At 60.7% G+C, this 23337-nt stretch overlaps 1 protein-coding gene across 6 annotated transcripts in view; it reads right to left on the bottom strand.

The window, feature by feature from the left end:
• Nucleotides 1-23337, bottom strand: part of PRKCZ (protein kinase C zeta) — a 93048-nt gene that overhangs the window by 10005 nt on the left and 59706 nt on the right. For all 6 annotated transcript variants that reach the window (XM_081307354.1, XM_081307352.1, XM_081307355.1 and 3 more), the window contains 6 exons: nucleotides 19612-19697; nucleotides 13972-14103; nucleotides 12668-12749; nucleotides 11479-11531; nucleotides 10419-10607; nucleotides 6529-6626 (listed from right to left, as the gene is read on the bottom strand). In XM_081307354.1, coding sequence (XP_081163480.1) covers nucleotides 6529-6626; nucleotides 10419-10607; nucleotides 11479-11531; nucleotides 12668-12749; nucleotides 13972-14103; nucleotides 19612-19697 — 640 coding nt within the window. The remainder of the gene's footprint in view (nucleotides 1-6528; nucleotides 6627-10418; nucleotides 10608-11478; nucleotides 11532-12667; nucleotides 12750-13971; nucleotides 14104-19611; nucleotides 19698-23337) is intronic.

The following is a 23337-nucleotide window of genomic DNA, read 5'->3' on the forward strand; positions in this document are numbered from 1 at the left end:
TCACATCTATGAGGCCAGGCTCTACCACTGAGCCACACCCCCAGCCCGGCTTTTAAAAATTTTGAGATGGGGTCTTCCTAGGTTGCTAGGGCCTCTATACACGCTGAGGCTGGCTTTGAACTCGCAATCCTCCCGCCTCAGCCTCCTGAGCTGCTGGGATGACAGGTCTGGCCACCACGCCGGGCTGCTTCACGGTGCCCACACACTGGTGAAATCTCCCAGTGACGCGTTTCTCTGCACACCCCCCGTGGTGGAGAGATGCATGAGGACATCAACCTCCTACGTGTTACCGAGTCTGCCTACCCCCCAAGTGGTGACGATGAAGATCACAGCTGCCACGTCCTTGCCGTGTCGGGACATTCCGAGCCCGTCTGTGTTTTAACTCCTTTACTCCCAGGCCTCCAGGTGGACTTCCCCATTTTACAGATGGGACAAACAAGGGACAAGAGGGGAAGTGCCCAGCCCACATCACCATGGCAACGAGCTCTGCCCCAGACAGCCTGGGTGAGCCCAGAGCCCACCCCCGGCAATGCCTTGCAGGGTGGCCAAGTGACGGCAGAGCCAGGAAGGGGTTAGCCCAGAGAGTCCAAGGCCCAGAGGCCGCGGCCCTCAGGGGGCAGCCTGGCACCAATGCCCTGTCACACCAACAAGACGGGGACAACCACCAGCAACAGGGATGGGCCAGGGGAAGACACGGAGGCGGTGCTGCTGGGGCAGGTCCAGGGTGACATCTGCAGGTGGGAGGGGAGCGGGCAGCCTCAGCTGTCCTTGAGGATGGACTCAGAGCTGCAGGCGCTGGGGCAGGGGTGCTCTGGGAGAGTCACAGCGCGAGGCCCCACTTCCCAGGTCAGGAGACCCTGCCTGCTGGAGGACAGAGCTCCCAGAGGAGTCAGGAGGCGCCCCCACGGGCTGGACACAAGGGGGACACCCTGGGCCAGCAGCCTCAGGGCACCCTGAGAGAGGACGGCAGGGGTGGCTGGCCCAGCAAATGAGAGGCCCTGGGTCTGACCCCAGCAACACGCACACACACACAGAAGGGGCTGGGCGTGGTGGTGCACCCCTGACCCCAGCGATTGGAGGCTGAGGTACAAGGATCAAGTGTGGGACCAGCCTCAGCAACCTAGCGAGGTTCTGTCTCAAAATTAAAAACAAACGTACACCAAAGGACTGGGTGCTGCTGGGCAGTTGAGTGCCCTGGGTCCAGTCCCCTGTCCACCTGAGCAAGGAAGAGGGAAGGCAAGAGGGAAGGGAAGAGGGAGGGAAGGAGAGGAGTGAACTTCCTGAACAACTGGACTGCTTCTGCCAGGAATCAGCCTTCTTCTCACCCCATACTGCCTCCCAGTCCTTCCAGAACCTTCTCCCATCACAGAAACTTCAAGTTTCTTTGGGTCCTTTGCTAGTGGAAAGGACACCAGATGGGCGGGTCCAGGAACTGGGGAGACGGATCCTTTCTCCAGCAGCGGGGCAGGGGCAGCCCCTCCAGGCCGGGCAGAGCCCACAGCTCCCAACACCCCCACCCTGCCCTGGACCAGCACCGTAGGTCTGCAGCGTGCAGAGGTAACAGGCCCTTCTGACCTGCAGCGGCCGAGCACTGTCCTGGCACAAACACCCAAGTGTCCACTGCCCACCAGAGCTGGCCAATGACAGCAGCCAGAGAGGGGCATCAAGAGACATCAGAACCAAGAGGGATGACACTTCAGAGGTGTCCCCGGAGTCACTTCCACACAGAGCCCAGGAGCTTCCGCGGAGGGAGGCCTCCCGGGGGGAAGCACAGCACCCCAGATGCCGTGGGAGTCTGGTGGAGGCAGAGGCCACACCCCACTGCACCCTCATGCCACGGCCCAGGGACCTGGCTTGGGACAGCGTGAGTCCAGTGGCAATAAACGTCCCCGCCCCGATCTATCTCGTTCCAAGAGCCGCCTGTCGCCTCCTGGTTAGGTGCCAGGGATGACCCACTTCCACTGGAGCTCCCTGTGTGGTCCCCACAGCAGGCGACATGCCCCAGCAGCAGGACACAGCTTCCCTCTGCCCATCAGTGGACAGAGGCCATAGCCATGGGGTCCTAGACAGACTCTGCTGCTCAGGGCTTCGGGACGACTCACCAGCATGTCCACAGTGTTCCCAAGATTGTACGATCGACCCATGTTTGACAAAAATAACCCCCTAAATTCCTGCGTCCCTGGCCAGTACCTCCACCTTTCTCTCTTTGGAAAGCCTGTCCACCAGCTGGAGCCTGTCCAGGACTCAAGGACTGAGCTGCATCTAACCACGGCAAGCATTCCAGATAAAGAGGGCACAGCAGGTGGGTCACAGGGAGGCTGGGCTGCCCCACGCTGGTCCTGCGGAGGCCGCCCTCCTCTGCCTCACTGCAGGCACAGCGGCCCAAGCACCTGGATTGCCCCCTCCCAGGCTCCTGGAGACCCCGGGCCGTCCTGGCACTGGGGTAGTGGCTGGCTCCCCGTTACTAGAGGCTGCATGGGAACCCTGGACCCACCGACCCTAGCATGTCCCCCCTCCTCAGCCCTCCAAGGCAGTGGCCTGAGGGCTGGACCTGGCAGCTCTGCTCCTTTCCACCCCCCCTGGTTATTACCATACTGACCCCTCCCCTTTGCTCCGGCTGGGCGCTCTCCCGGCCCTGCCCGCCTGAGGGCTGTTGGGCCTGCCTCGTCCAGCTCCCCTGGCCGCCAGGAGGATCCCAGCATCAGGCCACAGGCACCCTGCTGGGGAGGGGCTCCCCCTGGCCGCTCCTCACCCCCAGGCCGAGCTGGCCAGCGGCAAGAGAGCTGGCCACGCCTCGAGAGCCCCAGGCCTCCTCTCGTGGCCCCGATGCCTGCGCAGCCCAGTCACCATCTGCTCTGCCTGTCCTTGGGAGACCCAGCCAAGGTCCTCACAGGCGACAGCTCCTGCCACTCCTCTGCATGGTGACTAAAGTCACCAGCTGCCCCAGAGCCCCCTGCTCTCTGCTGTCCCTCCTGATGCTCCCTGTGACTAAGCCCAGGGAAGCTCCTGTGCTCCAGAGAGAGGCTACCCCCACTGGAGCTGCCCAGGTGGCAGGCAGCACTCCAAGCCACCTGGGCCAGGACAGAGTGTTCGAGGGTCTCACAGGGCTTCCTGGAGGGGTGGAGGCTTGCCCCTGCTCCCTGTGCCGAGGGAGTGGCAGGGTGCAGACCGCCTGGCCCGGGTGGAGTGGGAGGGGTCTGCGCCGAGAGCATCGCCTCTGTGCAGTCTGTAGGTCGCCCTCTTTTCCTGGAGCAGCTTGACGGGAGGCTTCCCTGTTTTGGAGACTTGGTGGCAATAATAATTCTGGCTACTACTGGGACAAGGTGGACTGTCTAGATACGGGGTACGGCCTTCCTGTGAACAGACGCTCATTCCTATTAAAAAACCACAACGTTGGCATCCGCGTGGCAGAACCAGCGCTCGGTTACAGATCTGGGAATTCCATACAGCTGCTCAGTGACGCGGAGGACGTCCGAGCAGAGCGGTGCCACTGGACCTGGGAGGAAAGACAGCGATCCTGTTTCTTCCTATCCAAGGTTCCTCTGCGGAGGGTGAGCCCATGTGTGCCCTATCTACCAGGTTCCACGGCAGCGGCCAGGGAGCGCCTGTGTCCTGCCCTGCTGGGTCAGCTTCCTGTTAAATGGGATCCTGCTGGGGAGGGGACCGTGGCTTCCCCGGCCCCTCACAAGAGGCCGGGCAGAGCCACACGTGCTGGCTTCAGGGGAACCAAAGAGCCAGGTGAGTCCTCAGGTGCCTCCATATGCTCAGCGGCTGGGGCAGCAGCTGGGCACAGCCGAGAAGCTCCTCCCAGCCAGTGTCGGGCCAGGCCTGCCAGGCCGACCCCCTGGATCAGGAGGGTCTCTGACTCTCACCACGGTCCAGCAGTGTCCTGGCGCTCGGCTCCTCCCCTGGCCAGTTTTCCCAGGGACTGAACTCGGGCACTCGGCCACTGAGACACATCCCAGCCCTTTTTTTTTGTTCCTGGTGCTGAGGATTGAACCCAGGGCCTTGTGCGTGTGCGGAAAGCACTCTACCAACCAGGCTATATCCCCACACCCCCAGCCCTTTCTTGTATTTTTTTTTAGAGAGAGGATCTCACTGAGTTACTTAGTGCCTCACTTTACTGAGGCTGGGTTTGAACTCGCCATCCTCCTGCCTGCCCGCCATGCCTGGTGCGGGCTCTCTTCTTTGCCCACTGTGGTCCCGGAGGTGTGCTCTGACTCTAAGAGGCCTAGGACGCTGCCGTGGACCTGCGAGGGAGGTCCCCATACCAGCTCTGCATCACCCAGGGGTCTCCTGACGCAGGTGGCGCCTCACTCCTTCTTCCCTCACTACGAGTGGGTCACGTAAAACCAGCCACCATCACGCTGCACTTGGACAAGAAGCGCGAGTTTCCCTGTTTTAAAAAGTTCCATGTGACACATTGCTGGGTACCAAGGGCCAGAATTAACCAAAGCTGGGGACGAAGAGCACAGGACACGGCTGCTCCTGAGCAGCTCCCTTGTGGGGAGACAGCCTAGGGGTCGAGGCAGGCACAGGGACACAGCTGGGGAAAGACAAACCCGGCCACCAGTGTCCGGGGATCCCGGCTGGCGACAGATTCAGTGAGCAGTCAGGGGTGCACATCACTCCCTCCTGCGAGGCCTCCCTCCACTGGGAGGGCAGGGCAGGGAGCCCTGCGGTCACAGGAGATGCCGCCCAGGCTCTCCTCTGCTCCAGTTCTGCACACGCAGTACTCACACCTAGGTCTCTGGAGGCCGGGCGCAGAGGCCACACCTTGGGCCACCTGGTGGAAGCGAGTCTGGAACAGTGGACCCTTTTAGATCTGCACCCTACCACTACAGGCAGGGAACAAATGGAGACAAAGCTCCTCTCTGGAGTCTCGCCCTCTGGGAACGGGTCAGGACTGTTCCGTAATGGGGAGCCACTGGCCAAGGGCGATGGGGGTCTCGCAGGGGACCACTGACGGGGCTGGGCTCTGGGAAGGAGTGGGAGGGGAGGCGGGCTCCAGCAGGCAAGGCCAGAGGGAGGGAGGGCCAGGATCCGGGGCCTCCACACAGGAAACGAGGATTTTATTTGCTGGGAAAAGGCACCAGGAGCTTTGGCAAAGGCAGCTCAGAGTGGCGTACCTCCATGGGTGGGCGCCGCGCCAGGCGCAGAGCGGAGCCGTGGGGAGCCTCAGGGAGACGCCTCTCGGGGGGCTGGGTTCAGGCAGGAGGGAGACTCAGGTGGGTTCAGGAGGTGCGGCCAGTGAGGACGGGAGGGGCAACTGCCCATTTCCCAGCTGGGGCGATGGGGAGGACAGGAGCGCCACAGAGGGGGTGGGGGACGGGAGCTCAGCTCACTCCAGCGCTTTGTGAGCAGGTGACAAGGCCCTGAGAGGAGACGGTGGGGGCGGAGGGAGCCTCTGCATAGGGCTGGGCCACACCCAGGGCTGAGTCTGCTGTGAGGGGAGAGGCCTGCAGGCGAGGCCAGCCTCAGCGGGTGGCCAGTCCCCTACACACGTGTAGCGTGTTCCCCGACAGGAAGGGCGGCTCACTGGGCCCAGCTGCACACCCCGCCTCAAGCTGAGGTTTTACGTCAGCTGACTGGGCCACGAGACACCCAGGTAGCTGGTCACAGGCCTCTGGAGGAGATCAGCCTCTGAGTGCGCAGCTGGGCGGGGGCCCCCTTCCCATGTGGGTGTGACACCCCACAGAGCAGAGGTGGAGGAAGGCTGGACTTGGGTCCTGCAGGGCCGGGGTGTCTTCCAGCCATCGGGGCTCCTGCTTCTCAGGCCTTTAAACCACACCGTTAGCCTCCCCAGCCTCCGTGGTCTCACGGCCAACGCTTTACAGCAAAGCCGCCCTCTCTCTCTCACACACTGCTGCCTCTCTGGGGGTTTTGGCACGTCTTGGGGGAGGGTTCCACGGCCGGCCCTTGGTAAAGCCCTGAGCCACCCAGCTCACTGCGGGAGCCTGGGGAGGCCGTGCCTCTCTTCCTCCAGAACCTGGAGGCCTGTTCTTTGGCCAGTCTTCCCTTATACTTTTGGTGCAATAAATCACAGCACAGTACCCCGAGGTGGTCATGGGCACGCGACAGAAGTTTTCAAACAGACACACCGAGTCCCCGTCAGCGGTGCCCGCCTTCTAAACAGCACACACTCAATGCCGAGACCAAGAGCCTTCAGGCATCTAAAAGCAGAATCCCAGACAGCACAGAGCTCGTGAGCAAGGCCGTCGGTGCTCACTGACAGCCCTCCATCAGCCAGAGGCTCCTGCAGAGGAGACCTCCGACCCCCTGCACCCAGCACCCGGCCTGATGGTGGTGCACTGTGGGGCGCTTCCTGCACGTTTCATAAAGGGAATCGCACAATTCAGGCTCGACTGTGGAACTCAACAAGGAGAACACAAAGCAAGCCTGAGGACCCAAATGCCCTGCCCTGGCCACTGGCAGAAGGTGGAGGACAGTGACACCTAGGCCGGACTCGGCTTCCACGAGGCTCGAGTGGAAAGTCAGTGGAATCTCCAGGACACCTTTTTTCCTTACCTGCTGGTTGTCTGGAAGCAGGAGTGTAAGCCGACGAGGAAGGGGTTGCTGGATGCCTGCTCAAACACGTGCTTCTCTGTCTGCACCCAGTCGATATCCTGAAATAGAAACCAGGGGGTGCTAATGAGGCTCCTCAACACTCATCACCCACGTCTTGCAGAAGGCGGAGGCAAAGCAAAACCCTCTGTTCTCTGCTCTTGAGAAGATAATGCATAGACGAAAAGAACACACCCACCAAAGAAATACGTCACCAACACAGTCACCACCCACCCCACCATCATTACTGTGATACCACCAACCCTCGTTGTGATCACTATCAACCATTAGCATATACCCATCCCCAGCTCACCACCACCACCACCACCACCAATCACCACCACCACCACCACCATCACCACCACCAATCACCACCACCACCACCACCACCACCACCATCACCATCAACAATCACCACCAATCACCATCACCAATCACCACCATCACCAATCACCCCACCATCACCAATCACCCCACCATCACCAATCACCACCACCACCACCAATCACCACCATCACCAATCACCAATCACCACCATCACCAATCACCACTATCACCATCACCACTATCACCATCACCACTATCACCATCACCAATCACCCCACCATCACCAATCACCACCATCATTAATCACCACCACCATCACCAATCACCACCATCACCAATCACCAATCACCACCATCACCATCACCAATCACCACCATCACCAATCACCACCATCACCATCACCAATCACCACCATCACCAATCACCAATCACCACCATCACCACCACCAATCACCACCATCACCAATCACCACCACCATCACCAATCACCACCATCACTAATCACCACCACCATCACCAATCACCACCACCATCACCACCACCACCACCATCACCAATCACCACCATCACTAATCACCACCATCACCAATCACCACCACACTAATCACCACCATCACCATCACCAATCACCACCATCACCAATCACCACCATCACCACCACCAATCACCACCATCACCAATCACCACCATCACTAATCACCACCATCACCAATCACCAATCACCACCATCACCAATCACCACCATCACTAATTACCACCATCACCAATCACCAATCACCCCACCATCACCATCACCATCACCAATCACCACCATCACCAATCACCAATCACCCTACCATCACCAATCACCCCACCATCACCAATCACCACTATCACCATCACCAATCACCCCACCATCACCAATCACCACCATCACCATCACCAATCACCACTATCACCACTATCACCATTACCAATCACCCCACCATCACCAATCACCACTATCACCATCACCAATCACCCCACCATCACCAATCACCACCATCACCATCACCAATCACTACTATCACCACTATCACCATCACCAATCACCCCACCATCACCAATCACCACTATCACCATCACCAATCACCACCACCATCACCAATCACCCCACCATCACCAATCACCACCACCATCACCAATCACCACCATCACCAATCACCACCACCATCACCAATCACCCCACCATCACCAATCACCACTATCACTATCACCAATCACCACCACCATCACCAATCACCCCACCATCACCAATCACCACCACCATCACCACCATCACCAATCACCCCACCATCACCAATCACCACCATCATTAATCACCACCACCATCACCAATCACCACTATCACCATCACCAATCACCCCACCATCACCAATCACCACCATCACCATCACCACTATCACCATCACCAATCACCCCACCATCACCAATCACCACTATCACCATCACCAATCACCCCACCATCACTAATCACCCCACCATCACCAATCACCCCACCATCACCAATCACCACCACCACCACCAATCACCACCACCACCACCAATCACCACCATCACCAATCACCCCACCATCACCAATCACCACCATCATTAATCACCACCACCATCACCAATCACCACTATCACCATCACCAATCACCCCACCATCACCAATCACCACCATCACCATCACCAATCACCCCACCATCACTAATCACCCCACCATCACCAATCACCCCACCATCACCAATCACCCCACCATCACCAATCACCACTATCACCATCACCAGTCACCACCACCATCACCAATCACCCCACCATCACCAATCACCACCATCACCATCACCAGTCACCACCACCATCACCAATCACCCCACCATCACCAATCACCACCATCACCAATCACCACCATCACCAATCACCACCATCTTGAGACCCTGTCTCTAAATAAATACAAACAGGGCTGGGATGTGGCTCAGGGGTTGAGTGCCTGTGACATCAATCCCCAGTACCCTACCCCCGCCCCCCACAAAAAATAAAAATAAAAAGGATGGTAAAATGCCCCGGGTTCAATCTGATACAAAAAAACAAACAAAAAAGACTCAAATCCAGCCCCAGTTCTGAGCCCCGAGCCCTGCCAGGTGGGGAGCCCTTCTGCGGCCACTGGCCACCTGGCATGCAGCAGGGGCTGGGTGACAGCAGCTCCTTGGAACCTGCACCTTGCCCTCTGCTCCTGAGACCAAACGAGCACTCAGGTGCCAAGGCCGACAGGCGGAGAAGACCCTCAGTGCTAGCCCCAGGCTCTGGGCCACTGGGAGGCACCACTGCACACCCTTGAGGACCAAGGGACGAGAAGCCAGAAGCAGGTGGGCATGTGCAGACACTGGAGCCCTCGCCCTCTGGGAGCAGGTGCCCCACTCTGAAGCTGCCCCGGGTCCTTGGGAGTTAGCGCAAATCCCAGGTGACCAGCAACTCCACCCAGACGTGCCTCCCGGGAGCTCAGGGACTCTGGCCCTCACTGCACGCCCACTGTCCGCAGCCAAAGGTGGGAGAGCTCTGCCCGTGGATGGACAGATGCACAGAGCGAGGCCTTGGGACCACAGACTGGGCATCCTGATGCACGCGACCACAAGGGGATCCTGAGCAGGGGCCAGTGACATGCCCAGCACAGGAAGCCACCAGAAGTCCACACAGGACGCGGTGGGTGGCTGGGGGGCCGATGTGAGGGGAATGCCAGCCCAGCTTGGTGGGGTCAGGTCTGGCAGGGGAAGGGAGGTTCAGGACTGGGTAATGGAGGCAGTCGTTCATAATGTGACAATCCAACTCAACGTGGCTAAATGGCAGGCTCTATGTCACATGCACTTCACCACAACTTCACTGGCCAGTTCAAAGCCAGACTCAACAAATTTCAAGCAAGACTGGTCTCAAAATAAAACACAGAAGTGGCTGGGGATGCGGCTCAGTGGTCAACTGCCTCTGGGTTCAATCTTGGGTACAAAACTAAACAAAACAGATCTTGAAGTTGAAATCAAGATTTCAAGAAATAAATCATCAGTCCTAACTTCTCCCCAGAAGCACCGGCACCAGGGCCTGAGACCGGGCTCAGCGGCCGAGTCGTGCCTCGCAGTCACAAGGCCTGGTGGCCCAGCACCACAGAGAGAAAAAGCAGCAGCTGGCATGGAGCTGCCGCTCAGCATGTGCCCAGAGACAGTGCCACCCTCACCACCCGACCGGCTCCGGCTTCACTGCCATGTCACCAGACTCAGCCATTCTGAGCTTGCAGCTGACACATCAAGCCAGCCGGTGACTCAGCCCAGCGGCTCCCCTCACGGAATCCAGCCTTCACCATGGCCTGCAGCGGCTTCCTCCTGCCCAGAGACGCAGCCGGTCCCCACCCCCTCAGAGACCCCAGCCCATGTCCAGACTCCATCCCTGAGTGGACCCAGGGTGCACCCCCCCCCACCTGCCCACGTGTTCCCCATTGCGCGGCCCCGCCCCCTGCCCTCGGCCCAGCGGGGCCCCCCCACCTCGTCGTCGTGGACCAGCTCCTTCTTGACCACCTTCATGGCGTAGACCTGGTCGTTCTTCTTCAGCCGCACCAGGAGGACCTTGGCGTAGCTGCCGCGCCCGATGACCCTGATGAGGTCGAAGTCCTGCAGCCCGAGCCCCTGAGAGATCTTGATCCCGTCGACCCCATCGATGACAGGTTTCAGGTCCTAGGGAGGGAGCCCAGGGAAGGGGAGGGATGTGTCTGCCAGGGTCGCTGGGAGGAATGCTCCTCCAGGTGCCCCTGGACCCTGGGATGGCATTGCAGCCCACCAGGCAGGGCCTCCCGCAGGGGATACAGGCTGGACAGCCCAGTGCCTGCCCAGGTCTGCCCCGCCCCCAGCAGGCAGCCCTAGAGCGGCCTGCCAGACATCTGTGGGTGGAAGGGGGTGGTCTGGGGTGGTCCCAGCGGGCTCCGGGTTCTTTCCAGACAGACTGGCCATGAGAAGACCTGAGTGGTCCCCGTTGTCTTTTTTTGAGCTATACCCCCAGCGCTTTTTGGGACCAGATATCACTAAGTAGCAGAGACGGGGCCAGCGGTCCTCCTGCCTCAGCCTCCTGAGCCGCTGGGATGACAGGGGTGGCCATGTGTGGCTGGTGACTTTAGGAAGGGCGCCCTGGAGGGTGCCGAGCCCAGCTCTCCCTGCATGATTCACCAGGCTGCCTGTGAGGCCCGTCCACCGCCTGGTCCACGCCCAGGAGGGGGCCGCGCAATGCTGGCCAGGCCAGAGGGTGGGAGAGGCAACAAGGAGGTCTTCATGCAGATAAGATGGGATGACAATGGCAGCTCAGAGGCCAGCCCTGGCCTGGCTCTGAGGCCGGGATGTGGGTCCCCACAGCCTGCAGGGCGCCCGCCCCGGGGAGAGGGATTCGTGGAGCAAGCGTCAGCAGCCGGACCCCAGGACGAGGTCCTTCTCCCGGACGCCACAGAGCCCTGTCTCAGCTGAGGCCAGCCACAATCCCCGACACACCTAGTTCCTGCCCAAGTGTCCTCCACTGCCCAGAAAACGGCTCCCTGGCTCTGGACGAGGGGACACTCACCTCAGAATCGTCTTTGATGCCCTCATGCTTCCGGGAGGAAGAAATGTACGCAACTAGAGAAGCAAGGGAGAGAAAAAGGCCATCACCCGGTGTCAGGGTCCTCCAGGGGGACGTGGTGGCCTGGCCAGGGCGGCCACACCAGACCCCAGCTTTGGACTCCGGCTTAAAGTCTTAGGAAAACGCAGCCTTCTGGGTTCCATTCAGACCACGGAATCTCAACACAGGGCCTGGGAGCCCGAGGCCAACAGGGTTCCCTGGGACTCTGGGAACTGGGCGTCAGCTCCTGATACACTCTGTGTAGGCTGACAACGGTCCAAGTCAAAAGAGGAGCTTGGTGCATCTACCCTTTCAACATCACGAGGGACGTGCTCACGTCTCCCCATCCGACACGCCGCCTGCACGGTCCTCAGACTGACATCCGGAGAGGAACCACTGCCAAGTCTGGGACACCTTCCAGCCTTGGTCCTGAGGACAGGCCCACGCAGAAGGGGCAGGAGCTCAGCGCTGGCTGGCTGGGCGGATGACGGATGGGTGGATGGTGGGCAGTGGATGGATGGCTAGATGCACAGGTAGCTGTCTATTACGAGTCTTTTTCTTGTGGGGTGCTGAACTAAGTGCTTCGTGTTCTGTGGCCTTGTTTCATCCTTCAAGTTCCCCAGGGGACTCTTATCCAAGGGGAGCAAGTTCACAGCTGGGCCGCGACCCAACTGGGATCTGAAATCTCTTATCATTAAAAAAAAAAAAGGTTTGTGGACACACCACTGCGCAGCCCTGACCTCACTGCTCTCAGGAGCTGAGCACCTGGTCAGGTTAGACTCTCCTGAGCAGGTGAGTCTGGTTAGGATGTGGAAACCAGGGGCACCCTTTCCCAGAAACCCCCACACAGAGATCCAAGGGCCGGGCAGCAGCCACCGTCAGCAGCCCCTCAGGCCCTCCCGTGAGACCAGCCCCTAGCACCACGTGCTCTCAGGTCCGCGTGGGGAGGGTCCTCACTCCACGGTTCCCAGGGCACAGAAGAACCAGGCCTGGCCAGGTCCTCAGGTGGCCCCCAGTGCCTCCCCAGCCCTGAGGGAGGGCACCCAGCTTGCCCACGCTGACCCCTGGGCACCAGGAGGCCAGGAAAGGGAGGCAGCGGGAGGCAGACTGGGCAGAGAGGAGCCCAGCCGGGCCAGCAGAAGAGGGTGCCTACTTCCATCGGTCTCCTCCGAGGGAATGTCCACGCCGTCGCTCTTCTCAGCTACTGGAGGCTCCTGGGAAGGCATGACAGAATCCTGCCAGAGAGACGGGCGCGTCACCGTGGCTGTCCACGACCGCCGCTGTGCCCTGTGTGCCAGGGGTGTGCCGCCCACAGCACGGCGGCCAGGCTGCTGCACTGCGCTCAGGAAGGAGACGAGCTGCCCAGGACAGCAGGCAGAGGACACTGCAGGGCCCTGGGCCGCGGCCTCCTGGCCGGGCCTTCTATTTTCTAACTTTAATTTTACTATTTCGAGGTACTGGGGACTGAGCCCCGGGGTGCTCTCCACTGAGCTGAGTTTCTCAGGCTGGCCTTGCCCTGGCCGTCTTCCTGCCCCCGCCTCCTGAGTTGCCAGGACCACAGGTGTAGCACTGTGCCCCGAAGAGGTGACTTAAAACACGGAGGGCTTCACACGGGTGGTGACCCGCCCCCGCATCACATGCCTCACCCAAGGGCGCTTGGGGTCCCACACGGCTGGCACCACAATGAAGCCCTGAGCCACTGGGCTCCCAGCCTGGCCCCGTGCAGCTCTGGCTGACCACACCTGGGCTGGGCTGGCGTCCATAAGCCACCGTGGACCTCGGGGGGAACTGTCACCAGGCACTGTCATGGTTTTTGGCAGACAGGCCTGAAAGGACCCAGGAGTGTTTGCCCCACCCCTGCCTGTGGTACCCTGTGTCTGGGACGGGTGGGCACGCCGCCCCATAGCCTTGTCCCCACACACACCTCCAGATGGGGCGTGGCCACCACCACCGGCCCTCAGCAGGGCTGGGGTCTCGTGCCCAGCCCTGGTGCCCACTCCCAAGGTGCAGCAGAGCCGGGGTGTCTGGAAGAACGAGGGGTGGAAGATGGGTCAACAGCGTGCCCAAGGGCCCGGTCTCCTCAAGTCCCGGCGCTCGGGACGAGCTGTAGAGGGAGGTGCCCCCACCTGGTCCCTAGGCCCTCACGGCTGCTCCAGGGCTGGGCCCCAGCGCTGGGTGCAGCCTGGCAGCCCTGGAGACCTGAGCCACAGCTGGCAACAGGAGGGCCTCCCCACCCACCTGCAGAGGGCACTCACTGGAGTCCCCAGGAGCCCCGGGCCCTGTCCCAGACACTTGGCGGCCGTCACAGGGACACACAGGAATCCTTCCCATTGGGCTAGGGTGGGGACAGGGCCACGACCCCTCAAGACAGACGGGTCACAAGGCCAGCCTGGACCACAGGCCGGAGTCCGGGTCTCGCCCCCACCCTGACCTTCCCAGGCCTGGGCCCCGACTCACCATAAGCCTTCTGCAGGTCAGCGGGACGAGGCCGTGGCAGCGCTTATGGACCAGCAGCTTGCAGTGAACGCACCTGTAGCCCTGCCTGGCGAGGCCCCATATCCTTTCACTGCACTGGCCGCAGTACGCTTTCTGCAGTGGGAGGGGCAGGTGTCAGGCCAGGGCCGACTCCCCCTGAGCCCTGCTGTGCCACGGGGCCCACCCGTGCCACGGGGCCCAGCCAAGGACCCAGCGGGCCGCACCCTTTCACATTCACTCAGGAAACGCCGCTGGGGCGCCAGGAGCCCCCCACTTCCCTTCCAGGAGCCGGGCCGGAGCGGCCTGGGCCCCACCGCGTGGCGCCTGCCTGGCCTCAGGCTGCAGTGCTGCCGCTGGGTCTGGTCAGGCGGTCCAGGCTGCAAAGTGCAGGGGAGAGGTTCCCTGACCCTCCTTCAAACTGTCACCTGGGAGCGAGGACCTGGGGAGTGAGCCTGCAGGCGACCAGACGCCACTGCCCACTGACTGGGAGGGCAGTCTGCCAAAGCCTGGGGGTTCTTGGGCACGGAACCCAGGGTTCCATCCACCACGGAGCTGCAGCCCAGCCCTTTTGATTTCTTATTTTGAGACAGGTCTTGTAAGTCACCTGGACTCAGCCTCCTGAGTCATTGGGATGACATGTGTGGCCACGGCACCTGACATTATTTTCCAGTTTTGAACAGATCTTTTCTTCTTTGTGACTCTCGTCAACCTGAAGCTGATGATCATCGCTTGTCTTGTGACAGTCCCATGGGTTCTGAATTTCGCAATATGCACACGGAGGAACCTCTTTGGAATCCGGCTTAGTCCCGTGCGTCTGTGGTGTCCACAGGCCCTGGACGTCCCGTCCCCTCTGGACTTTCTTGTGCTTTTGCTCTTGGTCATCACTCTCAACCATGTCCTTCTTCAGTGATCCTCAGATCACTCCTGCCCTAGGCATCTGAGGTGACTGAATCTGCCCAAGAAAACCGAGCCCTGGCACCAGGGCCCCGGAGCACTCATCAGAGAAGAGCCATACCCAGGAAGCCAGGGCTCAGGGCTCGGGCAGGCCGAGGCCAGCACCAGGGACGGTGCCCACCACACATGGGCTCCCACCATGTTCTTGTCATGGACAAGAAAACGTGTGTGTGTCCACACACACGCACACACACACACCACTGCCTTTAACTTCAGTACCAGAAAAAAATCATTCCAAGTCCTCGCATGTTTCCGGGACCGTTCCCCACCAGGGAAGGAGCCGCACCTTGGAATGCTCTGATGCGCATGCAGGAGGCAGGGCCCCAACCGGGCCACACAGTCTCACAGCTCCCGAATGCAGGCCAGTCTCCATTTCCTGCTGCATCTACAGTCCCCAGAGACACCAGTCACCACCTGTGGAACTCTTTAGTAAAAGGCCAAGTTTTTGATCTAATGTGCTAGATGCACTTAGTTTTTCTTTTCTTTTAATATTTTTAGCTGTCAATGGACCTTTGTTTATTTATACGCGGTGCCAAGAATCAACCCCAGTGCCTCACCCACACCAGGCAAGCACTCTACCACTGAGCCACCACGCAGCCCATGCACTTAGCTCTTCTAAGTCTCCGTTTAACATGGTGATCTGCAATGCTTGGATCCCATGTAGCGGCGAATTCGCAGCTCCCAGGTGCCTTCACAAAGACTCTGCTGACCTCTCCCACATGTGGTTTGTACGGGAGGCTGCCAACGCTGTGCCAACAGCCCTTATTTAAAATCTACACTTGAATTACTGACATTTCAGACAATGTGCCATTAAAAAATAAGATAAAACCAAAAGAGTCAAGTTTCTATTGTGATAAATTCACACAAATTAAATGATCAATAAAGTCTTGTTTCTTGCTCATATTTTCAATCACATATTCTAATTTTTAAAGACAGTGAACACATTCTGACATTTCCAGCCAGTCTAAGCCTTCCGTCTGGGCTTCCGCCAGCTCTTACTCTGGAGGTCCAGGTCCCTGTGTGGTTTTGGATTGGGAGCTCAGACTCTGGGTGCATCCATCTGTGGGAATCCTTTGAGGCTGGCTGGAAGAGAACTGCGTTTGCGGCTGCCAGCCACCTGGGGGCACTGCTGGGCTGGGCCCACTTAAGGGTATGAATCTGGGCTGCAGGTGTGAGGCCCAGCTCGATGCTTTAAGTCCTTGGGAACAGTAGCCCTTCGTCCTCTTCACGTGGATGCTAAGGCAGCCTCAGGACCCCTCTTGTCCTCTGGGCCTGTGCCTGGGGCTGTTTCATGTTGATGGCAGGGTAGTGGCAAACCTCAGCTGCAAGCCAAACCCAGCCCTTCTCTTGTTTGCCCATGGACAGTCGCAGGGTGCACATCCCAAAGGCCAAGGCATGAACCTGGCTCCTGTACAGGAGGTGCTTGCTGACTGATCACAGTGGCTTGGACCAAAGAGCTCAGGAGAAGCTTTTTTTGAAAATCTAGTTTTAGTTGTAGATGGTCACAATACCTTTATTTTATTCATTTATTTTTATGTGGTGCTCATCTGGAACCCAGCGCTCGCACGTGCTAGGTGAGTGCTCTACCACTGAGCCACAGCCCAGCCCGGGACAAACTCCTGATGGCCCACCTCAGAGGCATCTTCTGAGCCCGTTTCCTTCGCCACCCAGTGAGCACATGGCCTTCAGTCCACTCAGAACAAAGGCCTGCGTCCTCGGACAGTCTACCTGGCAGGCCCTGCCGCGTGGGGGGCTGTGTGCACCAGCACAGGGCTGTCCGGCCACTCAGCAACTGCTGTGGCTCAAGCCCCAAGCACGGGTCGTCCATCCACAGTGACTCCAGTGCCTCCTGTGAAACTGGGCACATCTTCCGTACTTGCAAACCTGTGGGTGGCACGTCCCTCCCTTTGGACAGATACAGGAGCCACGGCCGCACATTTCCTATGCACCCCAAAACAGGGCCCTAGTCTGTGCCCCCCGCTGCACACACATTCTCCCCAGGCATGAATGCCTTCAAGCTGTAGATGTTCACAGCCACACTGCACCTCCATCTGCCGCCCACGACCATCACAGCCCACTCCACCCTGGCCGTCACCGGGAAGCTGAGCTACAGGGGCCTGGTATCGCTGACCACCTCACTATCTTGATCTCTTGTTCTTCTGGGCTTTTCTTGTTATCAACATTTTTCTCTATGGCTGTTTCAATTTGTTTGGAAATTACAGAAACCTGCAGTATCCCTGGCTGGTCCCCTCTTTATGATCTGCATCACTTCTTGTGGGGTTTTTTGGGCAGGGGGTGGGGTGGGGTAGTGCTGGTACCAGGGGTCGAACCCAGGGCCGAGAGTGGAACAGGCAATTGCTGCCCCCAGCCTCCATCTCCAGCCCTCCAGTTCTGAGGTCGGGTCTCACTGAGTTGCCCAAGCTGGCCTTGAACGCGATCCTCCTGCCTCAGCCTCATGAGGGGCTCAGCCACCGTCCTGCTCCCTTGTGGCTTCTTTTGATGCCTTTTTAACCTCCAGCCACCTGCAAGTCACTTTGCGAGCAAAGGGCATGGGCCTCCCCCACCCTGTGCCTGACCCACACGGCTGCTGGGTGATCCCTCCTCATCACAGGAAAGGCTCAGCCCGAGGGTCCCAGCTCTGCATGGAGCAGCGCACCCCACCCACGTCACATGCTCAGGACCACTCTGTCACTGCAAACTCTCTCCTTGTGACTTTTTTTCCAGAAGCCACAGGGGAGGCCAAGTGGAAGCCGACTCACGAGGAGCCACGGGGCTGAGCCCGCCCTGCAGAGCAGTGAGGGCCCTTGGTGCTGCCCAGGGTCCCTGGCAGGTCTTGGGGTTGAGTGTGAGCTTCATCTTGGCAAAACCAGCCAGTCAGACACAGGCACGGGGAAAGGGTTCTAGAATCCTCTGATACGGGATGGTGGGCTGGGGCATCTGCTGGAGATGCCTCCTCTCACCAGAACCAGGCAGGTTCCCAAGTTTAGGAGAGAGAAGCTGCGGCCCCCGAGGGGCTGGTCCGCTGCCCACTTTGTAAATGGATGTGGGGCGGCAGGTGCAGGTCCTGGCCAGGCACCTCCACTTCCGCATGCAGCAGCAGCCGGCTTTCCGTCTGTCCTGGCTCATGAACAGCCTCGTGTGCACGCCCTGCTGCTCGGCCCAGACGGCCCGGGCCCATCACTCCTGCCCTGCGGCCCCCACCCACTGGCGGCAGCACCTGGTGCTTGATGACCTCCCTGGCCTCTTGCTGGGTGACGCCGGTGACACCAGCCTCTCCACCATCTGTGTTCCACAGCCCCCTGAGTCTGCCTGGACTCCCCAAAGCCGCCTCCTTCCTGGCAGACGTGCCCCGTTTCTTCTTGTCCCCAGCAGCCCCGGGACTCCCAGTGACTTTGCTCACTAATTACAACACAGGACAAACCAGCACCTAGCTTGTACCTACTGGGTGCCAGTGCGGGGACACAGCCTCGAGAGGGTGGAGTCCCTGTCCCCACCTGTTCCTAGAGCACTATGCACCATGGAATAGCCTCATTCACAGCCACGAGGAACCTACAGCGTGTCAGGCACATCCCTGAGGGAGGCTGCCCAGGAGGGGCTGCTGGGCCCTCCAGGCCCACCTCCAGGTGGTACCATCTCAGGCCGCCTCCTCCGGCAAGTCCGTGGGCACTCTGGGCAGTGCTGGCTGGCCTTTCTGGGTGCGGGCCCGCGGGTCCCCTGGCCTACAGCCCTAGGCACTAATCTCCTCCTTGTCCTCGGACTCCACGTCAGCCTCGAGGGGCAGAGGCCCTGAGACACCAGAGGACCAAGGAGGAGGAGGGACCCAGGCCCACAGAACCTCCTGGAGGCTAGAGGACAGGTCCAGGGCAGGGCAGCACCCACTGAGAGCTGGGCTGGCCTGGGCTACCCCAGAGGAGAGGGGAGAGGGTCAGTGCCGATGGTGGCAGCCATGGGATGGAGCAGGACAAAGCTGCCCAGATGACGAAACAGCCTCCCTGTGGCCACCTGACACCCGTCACCACCGCACTGGTCTGCAGACAGAGCTCAGAGATGGTGCACCCTGCCTGAGGACACCTGTCACCACAACCCTGACCCCCAGATAAGGCTCCGAGAACCCTGAGGGCAACTGGGCCAGCAAGACCACAGCCTCTGTGTGTGCCGTGGGAGGTCACCAGGTCGCAGCTACCCAGCTGGGGACCAACGGTAGAAAAGTGAGGGGCTCAGTGGGCGGTGACACACAGGTGGCTGCAGGGAGCTCTGTGCAGAGTCCTGCAGTGGACACTGGCCCACGGGCATCCGTGCACCCGTCCACTCTGGCATCGAGGCACCTGGGCACCGCCCCTCACCGTGAGGACAGCACAGTGAAACAAGGGAGGATGGGCCAAGGGGAGGACACCTGGGGTCACAGGAGGGACAGAGCCCAGGGGAGGTGGGTGCTGCCTGGAGACTTGCAGGTGCACTCTGGACACAAGGAGGCCAGGCCCTCAGAGCCACTGGGCACTCATCAGGGATTAGGTCACCAGGGACGGCTGAGGGACACCATGAGCCCCCAGGGCTCAAAACAGCCCTGGACACCTCTCCACCGCCTGCCGACAGGAGCCCAGCTGGCAGAAGTCTGGCCTCCCCCCTCCGGACGGGGGCCTGGGAGGAGCAGGTGCGAGGGCCACTCACCCTGTTAAAGCGCTTGGCCTGGAAGAGGTGGCCGTTGGCCTGGTACAGCTTCCTCCATCTCCTGGCTCCCCGGCGGTAGATGGACTCTGGAAGGACAGGAGAGAGGCACAAAGGTGGGTCACGGCTGCCCGCCTGCTTCCTACCCAGGGTAGGGTGAGGACAGGCTGCTCCTGTCCAGGTGGCCTGGGGGACACCAGAGTTGCAGTGACAGCTTCCCCAGTGACCTCGGCCTCTCCTCACATGGAGCTCAGTTCTCAAAGCCGTGACTGCTAGAGAAGGCCGTCCAGATGAGGGGGACGCGACCAGGACCACGGACAGCACGGGCAGAGACAGATCCTGCCAGGCAGGCCAGCAGCCCCACCCGGGCCTGTCCTCCTCCCCGCCCACCCTCCAGCCAGCTCCAAGAGACTCAGGCCCTTTCCCCACAGGAACCCCGTTCAAATGGGCCGAGGTATGTAAATAGAGCCGCCTGAGTGGGCAGAGCCCTGCAGGCCACGGTCAGCCAGCAGGCAGAGAGCAGGGTATCAGCTCACCTGGACTCACAGGCCCAGCACTCCAGGCAGGTCCCCTGGAGATTGGGGGGTGGGCAAAGAGCCAAACCCAGCAGATTGCAAGTGACCTACCGCACGGGTCAGTGATTCAGACTGGTGGGGAGTGGGCAGCGGGCAGAGCCCAGGGCCCCAGGCGCCCCAAACACGGGAAAACACCCGCGGAAACCACCCCAGGGGCGCCACAGAGGATGGAGCTCTGGGCTCCCACAAAGCTGCAGGAGCCCAGAGGAAGTGCCCCAGCACAGGGAGTGGACCACGCAGGACACTCTCAGCCCCTCTCAGCTCCCGCTGGAAATGGCCACGCAGGTCCCAGCAACCCGCTTCGCTCCTTGAAATGGGGGACGGGCCAAGAGCAAGAGGCCAGGCCCCTCTGGGAGCCGGGGAGGAACGGGCCTGCTCAGCCCCTCGGCAGGCCCCACAGAGCTTCTCATGCCCCCAACTCTGGTGTCACCTGATCCCCTGAGGGTTCCGACCTCAGATGAGACGCCCGGGTGGCAGCTCTTCACCCACCTGGGACTTAAGGCCTGGGGACCACCGGGGGCGCGAGCCAGGGGGAGTGGTGGCCCCTGGCCCATCTGCCCCCGGGCTCTGAGGAGCCTTGAGAGCCCCACTGGCCTCTGCCCATGAGGACTGGACACGTCCTGCCCAGCCCTGCCCTGCCCTGCCCACTGAAGCCCCTTGGGGAAGCCTGGCCCAACACAGGTCCCTGCCCCAACAACCAGACGCCGAGGAGGAAACGACTGGGTGGCGAGGACAGACTGGGACCTGGCCTCTGGCTCCTTCTACCCAGCACGCCTGTCCCTTGAGTGTTGACCCTTCAGATTCGATTAACATCTCCAGAGAGGCAGGGGCTTAAAGCACCCAGCAGAGGCCAAGACTGACCAGCGGGTCCCCAGAGAACAGGGGGCAGGACAGAGGACCTGAGCCCCCAGGGTGTGGGGTACAGTGGTGACAGGTGGCGGGGGTGCACAGTGCGCCTGCCACCCACAGCAAGGAAGCCTAGCTTCGCCGTGACCACAGCGCTGGACTGTCCCCAAACACATGTGCTAGCTTGGGCCCCAGGGAACTCTACTAGGGGACCAGGCCTCAAGGGGATGACGAGGGGAAAACGAGGGCCCAGGGTGGGGCCCTGATCTAACGGGATCAGTGTCCTCGCTCTCCCCACCACCTGAGGACGTGGACAGAGGTGGCCCTTCCCTGAGCCCCAGGGTCAGCTTGGAGCCCACTGCAGCCTCCGGCCTGAGTGAAAGCAAGTTCCTGCGGCACACACACCCCTCAGGTGGCGCCTCCCTGTGGCACCTGCCCTGCAGCGGGAGCCGGTGGGCCGGGGCACCACCCGGGGGTAGGCACCGGCGGTGGCCAGCCAGGAGGCGGGAGGACAGCCACGAGTGAGCAGGGAAAAGCAAAGGGAGGGCAGGCACGTCCTGGGAGGCCCCCGGAGGCCAGCTCGGCCCGCGGAACCGGAGGCCACACGGGGTCCCTCAGACCTGGAGCTCTTGGAGTGCTCCCAGGAAGTCTGCTCGAGGGTGATGCACTGCGGCTGCAAGGCCACGTCCACCTGGCCAAGCCCAGGCTGCGGGAACCCGAGGGCACTGCGGGACCAGGAAATGGTGGAGCAGGCGGCGCTGTGCAGAGCCTTGGCAGGAGGCGCCCCTGCTGCCGGCTGGCCTACTCCAAGTCCAGGACCTGGCCTCTGGGACAGCACCGGGCCACGCGAGTCCGCGGCATGGTTAGGCTTTGGGATGTTCACGAGTTACGTGTTCTCGGCACACGTGCCGTCACACTAAACAATGTCCATTGAAGGTAAAAACGGGGCCAGGCCACGGTGGTTGTGGACACTTCCCTCCACTGGTCCTCAAGTAGCTCCACCTGGCCTCCTGAGGGTCAGGGTTCGGCTGTGGTCGGGTGGAAACTCAATCCCCATGGCCAGACCTTGATGCCTTCAGAGGCGACCAGGGTGGGGCCCCCTGGCCCTGGTGCTCCGTGAGAGGTGAAGAGACCTCAGTGGACACACTGCTGCCCTCGAATGCTCTCCAGGGTGCACTGTGACAGAGGCCTTGCCAGACAACACACCGGGCTCTGGTCTATGAAAAGTCCACCTCCAGTCTGATCTGTGAGCCTCGGGTCTGTGGGTGCACCTGTGTGGGCCGGTACTGGCACTGGACCCAGTGGCGCTCTGCCACCGAGCTGCACCCCAGCCCTTCTGATTGCAGACGGGGTCTCAGTGTGTGGCTGAGCCTGGCCTCCAAGGTCCCTGGGGTCTCTGTGCGGCTGCGCCTGGGAGCATGTCCCGTGTTAAAAGAAACAAGGGCTCCGAGTCTGGGGGACTCCAGCTCCCTGCAGGCGCCAGCAGCTGCCCTCAACTCCCCACTCACAGACAGGTGCTGCCCGTGGCAGTTCAAGGTCAGTGAGGCTCCACCGAGAGCCATAGGCACAGACACTGCTGCCCAGTCCATCCTGACAGAGGAGCCGAATGCAGAGAGCTGGGATTCCCTGAAGGCTGGAGAGGAGAGTCCAGGCCCACTCGCCAGGGGCTGAGGAGGCCCAGCACTGGGCCTCCTCTGGAAAAGGCAAAGGCACGAGGGTCCACGCACACACGTCCCGCCAGGCTGGGCGGCAGCATGGCCTTGGCCTCTCCTCCTGATCGCTGGGTGTGGCTTAAGAGATGCACATGGGGACCCAGAGGAAAGGGGCAGCTAGGCTGGGCCACAGCCTCAGATGTTTCTGTGAAGGTGAGAATGGATGGGATTGACACCCAAATTGTGGACTTGATTGATGGGTTGGTTGATTTGGGGTCTGGGGATTGAACCCAGGGGTGCTTAACCACTGAGCCACAGCCCCAGACCTTTCAATAAGTATTTCATTTAAGCCGGGCATGGTGGTGCACACCCGTGATCCCAGCTGCTCGGGAGGCCCAGGCAGAAGACTGCAAGTTCAAAGCCGGCCTCAGAATTCGGCGAGGCCCTAAGCAGCTCAGTGAGATCCTGCCTCTAAATAAAGTACAAAGAGGGCGGGCTTCATCTGTGGACCTGGAGTGGAGCCAGTGGCCCTCCCTAAGATGGACGGGCCTCATCCAGAACGGAGCGGGATCTGGGCAGCCCCCTGGCGTTAACATGACCTACAGTACTGGCTCCTTCCTGGTCTTGGGCCGCCAGCCCGCCAGGCCCCCTGCGGC

This window comes from Spermophilus citellus (assembly GCF_964194105.1).
Source record: "Spermophilus citellus genome assembly, chromosome: 9".
NCBI classification, from domain to species: Eukaryota; Metazoa; Chordata; class Mammalia; order Rodentia; family Sciuridae; genus Spermophilus; species Spermophilus citellus.